At 38.2% G+C, this 6964-nt stretch overlaps 1 protein-coding gene across 1 annotated transcript; it reads right to left on the bottom strand.

The window, feature by feature from the left end:
* Positions 1–6073: 6073 nt before the first annotated feature.
* Positions 6074–6729, bottom strand: LOC132477622 (polyadenylate-binding protein 2-like). The gene has a single exon (XM_060080068.1). The coding sequence runs from the start codon at positions 6608–6610 to the stop codon at positions 6074–6076; it is 537 nt and encodes a 178-aa protein (XP_059936051.1). The 5' UTR covers positions 6611–6729.
* Between the last annotated feature and the right edge of the window lie 235 nt (positions 6730–6964).

Genomic DNA, 6964 nt, shown 5'->3' with positions numbered 1-6964 from the left:
CCACTAGACAATATAAATAGAACAGGAACAAGAGGGCTATAATATCAGATACAATATGATTTTCAAAGTGCAAGAGTCTACATACGTCTGCTAATAAATTTGTAAAACTTCATGTAATAGGCAGTGTAATAGAACATATATTGTCAGAATTCACTCAGGAGTAACTTACAAAAATGGACTATAAACCAATAGGAGAAATTTTTAAAGTTACAAAAAAGTACCTCCCTCTAAGGGTCAAAGAGTTTTGCCTATGGGTTCTTTGAGATTTTCAAAGAATGGATAATTCTCATGCAATATAAAATTTCTACATCTTATTTATAAAGAGGCATAGTTTCCGTATTTATTTTATGAAACTAATGTCTTCTTGACACAAAAACTTAAGAGGAAAAAAAATGAAAATGGGTACAAAAAGACCAAAGAAAACACCAAATCAATAAGAGTTAAAGGAACTGCTTCCCACAGCCAAGCACAGTTGATCTCAAGAATATAATGATAGTTTAATAATTATGAATCTATTACTGTAGTTCATTGATAAGTCTAGTTATTTAAAGGGCATTTGACAAATTCCACTCTTCATTATCATAAATAATCTTAAAGACTAGAAGGGTACTTTGATAATATAATACAGAAATGCATGGTTGGTTTAGCATAAGATTAGTTAATGTAGTTTATAAATTAAGAGATTAAATAAGAAAAATTTGATCATCTTAATAGATGGAGAAAATACATTCAGTAAAATTCAACATCCTTTCATATAAAAAATTTTGATCAAAGAATGGAACTGCCTGATTAAGAAAAAACAAAACCCAGTACAGTCAGCATTGCAGTTAAATGGAGAAACACTGGAAGCATTCTCCTTAAACTCAGAAATAAAATAAGGATACTACCACCTCTGACTGGAGGCCGAGCCTACTTATAAGGAAAATAATAGAAAAGAATGAGGAATGGTAAAGAAACAAAGTTACCATTAGTCACCGATGTAAGAGTACAAAGACAGCCCCCCCAAAATATATAAAGTTAATCAGAAAGCTTACAAATATTTATGGAAACAACATCAATTAAGCAAAAAATCAATTGAATTACTATATGCAAGTAACAGAATATAGAAAATGTAATTTTATGAAAGGATATTATTTGTATTATAACAGCATCAAAATTATAAAGTGCCTTAGCATATGTTCACTAAGTGCTGTAAGTGGCTGTACCTGGGCCACAGGAGCTCTACAAAACTGCTGGGTTGAGTGGTCAATTCCTTCCTGCAGTTTCAGCCCCATTTCCTTGCCTCCACAGGTGTCTGTCTTCAGTAGGGCTAAAAGGAGCCCAAGCCTGTTAACCAGCTGAACAAAGGCTATGATGGAACAGACCCTTGCTGAGATTTAGACTGGAGAGGTTGGGGAAGTGGGGCTGGGCCAGGATACAAAGAGAAATATGGGGGAAGAGAGAAGTTACTGAGAAGAATCAAGAGATCTTAGCATTCTCATTTGCTATGTGATCCTTCTCAAGAAACTTGTTCTCTTTAGGAATTCTTTTATAAAATTCAACCAACAGGACCCCCCTCACAGTTACTGAGAAGAAAAAAATGAGGGAATACATGTGAAAGTATCATACACAGGATGTTGTGCTTAACATTCTGTCATCAAATGTTAGTTTTTCCTAAATAAGATACAGTCCGTAACTTCCCAAAGAAAAAGAGGCTGTGTTACAATAGCAGCTACAGTAGTACTGAAGGGGCTTTCATGTAGTAGGCAGCATCCTATTGAAACAGCTGCTAGCATCATCTTCATTTTACAAATGAACCCACAGTGGGTGTTCTTCTAGGCACCTGTCAAACTGTCTACACCAGCCAGCAGAAATGGACATTAGCAGTAGTCAGAAGAGTATAGTATTCATTGGTCAACTCACTGGCCCACTCATTGTATTGCCAGCACCACTGACTGCCTGTCCAACATAGTCTAATTTGCCACTGTTTCTCCTCCAGTTTAATAACTTTCATACCTTTTAAAATCACTGTGCATTTGAATTAAGCCAAGACCCTGTTAGATCCTTCATGGTCTTTTTTCAAGGGCAGAATATGTACACACTCTTCTAGGTCCTTCAAACCCTTCTCAGACATTTTTGAATTAGTAAATTTCTGTTCAAAAGATCAAATCAGGAGATTCTCCCCAAAATGTAAATATGTAAAACTCATTAATGTAGTGCCTGTTATCACACCATATCATCAGTATTCTCATCATCATATTTATTTCTTTTCTCCATAGTGGAATTTCTGTAAGCATCAAGAGTAAGAAAACTATAATTTCCAAGCAGAACATATGAAGTTTCTGCTCAGACTTGACATGTTCCTTTGTACTCACATTCCATTGGCCAAATATCCCAAGCACAAAGAAGTGTTCAGTAGAAGTCAGAAGGTATTGTTTTATAGGTGATTAAATTTAGATTTGAGGAAATTAAGTCCAAGGTTATATAGCTAGTATTTGGCAGTGCTAGATTTACACGTAAGGCTGTATATTGTAGATGTTTTATTTCCCACCCCAAAGAACAACCTGATGAGCAATGACTGAATTTTTAGATAAATGAAAAATTCACATTTCCAACCTTTCCTTCTGAAAACCTTGGTCCTTTTTTCAGAAGGAATAAACCAGGACAGAACACTGCAGCATAGGCTTCTAGGTAACTTACATAAGGAACTTGGACATAGAGGGACGTGGCAGACTTCCAAGTGATGGGAAGAATTAGTGAAAACAATGACTTCAATAAGAATTTAACATTTTGGAAGAAGAACTTTTACTGTATTTGAAAAGTTTAGCATTCTCTTTATGCTAACATCTTTACTCATTTTACTTCTACAGCTAATCTTCAGAAATAAAATTTTATAATTTGTTCCCTACTATTACAAAATATATAAATTGAGATCTTAAAGCTTAAAAGAATATTGTGGCTTTGAATGAGCCACCTCTTATTTCAAGTTTTTAGATACCTTTGGTTTTGCTTTTTTAAAAGTTTTAAAATATGCCAATATAGTACTATATATTACCTTGGTAGTATAAAATTACTTTTAGTTTATAAATTTATATTTACAAGTTCACAGGCTTTACTAGGGCTGATCTTACTGAGCCTAAGTATAAATGTCTTTGGAAACATTATTGCTATTTAGGAATATTCTCACATTTTATGTTAACTTTCAAAACCATTCAGGTTTTTGAAAAATGTATTTTTATTGAGTAATTCACTTGAATTACTGCCTGAGAATAATTCTCTGTACATGAAAAAACTCGTTTAAATTTTTTTTTCTACAGAATTCTATAAACCTGAAGAGTAATCTTTTAGAAAAATCATCAGAAGGAAGGAATTTGTGGAAATAAAACTGGAAACATTCAGAATCTTGATGGTGTGCCAAACCAGATGTCAACTGGAGCTCGACCAAAAACTAAAGTAAGTAGTCTTCTTACAGAATATTCTGGGTGGAGGGCCATGCCCCACTCATACAGTGAAGAGGGTGCCATATTTACATGTTCTCTATTACTTTTTGTGTTTTAAGTTAAACATTAAGGTTGACCTGTTTTTTATTATAACATGATTTGTAATGAAAAACATATATAGTTAATATTTATAAAATTGGAAAAAACGCATTCTGTGATTTTAAGATAAAATTGATAGTCCACTGTGATAAGTAGAGTCATAGCAGTAGATCATATGTGCTTCAATTAATTTCTTAATTATTAGTGAAAATTCCTGCTGCAGTTGAAGATGTCCTTGAACTATTATTATAAAAGTCTTCTCTATTAGGATAGTATGCATCTCAGTGATCAGGGTTCCAGAAAAGAGGCCGATTCCCTCTTGGGGAATACAACTGTAAAACATCAGTTATAAACATTAAATACACTTTGTTTAAATAATTGTCTTTGCTCTACCAAGCTAACTAATGCCCAGGAATTTTGTTGTTGTGTTTGGTATATTTTTAATGAGGAAAAATTGACCAGCCTTTCTTATAGATATTTTACAACTTTTAATATTCATAACTTTTTTCCAAATTTCTAATTTTTTTTCACATTTTTTATTTGAATCCAAAAGTATTTGATACATCTTCATAAATTCTTACCAGTGTTGGATATAGAGGGATATTAGTAATAATGTGCAAGATTTTATAGAGTTACTTACAGTTTTTGATTTTATGATTCCCTGGCTGCTTTACAATGTAAAAGAGTAATAATAATCTTGCAAGTAAATATGAAGGGAGGGCTTCCCTGGTGGCGCAGTGGTTGAGAGTCCGCCTGCCGGTGCAGGGGACGCGGGTTCGTGCCCCGGTCCGGGAGGATCCCACATGCCGCGGAGCGGCTGGGCCCGTGGGCCATGGCCGCTGGGCCTGCGCGTCCGGAGCCTGTGCTCCGCAGCGGGGGAGGCCACGGCAGTGAGAGGCCCGTGTACCGCAAAAAAAAAAAAAAAAAAAAAAATATGAAGGGAAAATATTATGTGCCTTCCTGACAGGAAACAATAGAAACTTTGTAAATTACCTCAAAAGAGATCATTTAAGAGATTATTTACAAAAGTCTGGGCAGCTTTAAGAGAAACTAACCACTGTTGAGGAGGGTCTTTGGCCTTTGAAGAGGAATACAGCCACAGCCAGACTCCAGCTTGACAAAGGATAGGCAGAGGGAGAAAACACCCCTCTCTCTCCCTCCCAGCTTCCATCCTTTTTGTTTATTAGCTGAGCTCATCAGGAAGTCAGGAGGGAAGGGCACTCACTTCATGTGTTCTTGAGCAACTGTGCCCCCAAAGGAAGATGGAAAAGAGCAGAGAGGAGTTTCAGAGGGTCAAGTAGAAAATATTCAGCACACATTAAATTGAAAATTGTCAGCTACCATTATTAAATATGTAATATGTTCCAGGCACAGTGCTAAGCTCTTCACACACATTGCCTATTTAATCCATATGACAACCCTACAACATGCCCTACAGGCATTGTTACCTCCATTTTTTAAAAAGAAATCTGATTTTCACAACAACATCATAAGTTAGTGGGCTAGGTATTACTGTTATCCTTCTTTTACACATGAGCAAACCAAGGCCCAAGAAATTTAAGTAACTTGACCAAAGGGGCAAAACCAACACTTGGGTCTGAGTCTTCATGCTCTTTATCATTATGCTATATCATTCATTGCCTTGGGAATTTTGTAATGCCTTTGGAAAAAATGCATATTACTAAGTGAAAGAAGCCAATCCGAAAAGGCTTCATACTGTATAATTTCAACTACATGACATTCTGGAATGGGCACAACTATGGAGAGTGTAAAAAGATCAGTGGTTGCCAGGAGTTAGAGAGGAGGGAGGGGTGAATAGGTGCAGCACAGAGGATCTTTAGGGCAGTGAAACTATTCTATATGATACTATAATGGTGGATACATGTCATTATACATTTGTCAAGATCCATGAAATTACAGCAAGAGTGAACCCTAAGGTAAACTGCGGACTTTAGGTAATTACAATGTGTCAGTGTAGGTTCATCAGTTGTAATAAATGTACCACTCTGGGAAGGGAGACTGTGTACATGTGTGGGGTCTGTCAGTAAGTATATGGGAAATCTCTGTACTTCCGACTCAGTTTTCCTGTGAACCTAAAACTGCTTGAAAAAATAAAGTGTACTTTTTAAAAGACAATTATTTTTAACTAAAAAAAGAAAAGAAAAATACAGCACATCTTAATTATATTTACTGTGATCCACATTTTGTTTCTTTTTGGTGGAGAATGACTGATGGATAACATCAAACTTTTACTCAAGGCTTTCTTCTTAGAGTGTTTCTCAGCCCAAGAAGAAAGCGTTTATTACAAATCTATTGATTTTCTTTTTTTAAGATTAACAATGAAAGTTAAAAAGGAGAAAGACATCATCTTTAATGTGATGCTATAATCCATTGGCTATTGCCTCTTAAGGGAATGTAATTTATTAAAGAGGCATTGGGGACCCATCTTAGCTGATTTTCTTTCTTTTTTTTCATCTTCTGTTTTTTTTTTTTAATTCTTTTTTTTTCTTCTTTCCTCTTTTTTTCCTCTCTCTCCTCCTAATACACACTTTTTTTTAGTAAGGGGAATACCATGATGTCACTCTAGCCTGGCCCCTGTAGTCAGGACCCCAGGGTCTGCTGTTAAAACCACTGTAGAATCGAGAGCGGGAACTGTTGTAATTGGTGGTCCGGGCACGGTATCGGGCTCGTGGGAAACCCTGGTCTGTTGTGCTGATAGCTGGTTTGTTGGTTCGTTTTGGGATCACCTTGATTTGTCTTCCTCTAAATAGGGACTCATCTAAGGCCAAGGAAGTCCTCACTGGCTCTTTGTCTGAGACCTCTATATATGCAAACCCTTTGGGATAACCACTAAATTTGTCACATAGTATAGTAACACGGTTGACTGAACCACAGCCATGAAAGTGTGCTTCCAGCTCTTCTGCTGTTGCACCATAGTCCACATGGTCAACATAGATGGAACGGACATCAGCCTCCATCTTCTTCTCAGTGGACATGATCACTGGGCCAGCACTGCCTGCAGGTGGACTCATATTCATCTGCTTCTCTACCTCGTTCTGTAGCTCCTTTAGCTTCTCAGCTTCTTCCTCCATCTCCCTGACTTGAGTGTTGATCGCTTCCAGCTCCGGGTCCTCAATGGCGCCGTTCCCCGGGTCACCCTCGACCAGTCCTGGCTCCTCCTCCTCCTCCGGGCTGCCGTGGGCTCACGAGCCAGGCCCAGGGCCCAGAGCTCCCGGGGGTGGGCACAGGGCCGGGGCGGCTCCTCTTCAGGCTCGGGCTCGGGCTCCACCAGCAGCTCCTCAGCTCCAAGCCGTTCCCGTAGTCTCCTGCGCCCCGCGGGGCCCCCTTCCCACCTCCCCACTGGCCCCGGGCACAAGATGGCGCCGCCTCCCCGGCCCGGAGCCTGACCGCCTGCAGCCCCTGCTCCTGCTGCCGCCGCCGCCGCC

Source organism: Mesoplodon densirostris, chromosome 17, assembly GCF_025265405.1.
Source record: "Mesoplodon densirostris isolate mMesDen1 chromosome 17, mMesDen1 primary haplotype, whole genome shotgun sequence".
Classification (NCBI taxonomy): domain Eukaryota; kingdom Metazoa; phylum Chordata; class Mammalia; order Artiodactyla; family Ziphiidae; genus Mesoplodon; species Mesoplodon densirostris.
Note: the sequence above shows the minus strand (reverse complement) of the source record. Positions and strands in the feature narration are given on the sequence as shown.

Excerpts from the sequence above, each read along its gene's own strand:
- LOC132477622 (XM_060080068.1), bottom strand. The coding sequence starts at position 6,610 with ATGGAGGAAGAAGCTGAGAAGCTAAAGGAGCTACAGAACGAGGTAGAG.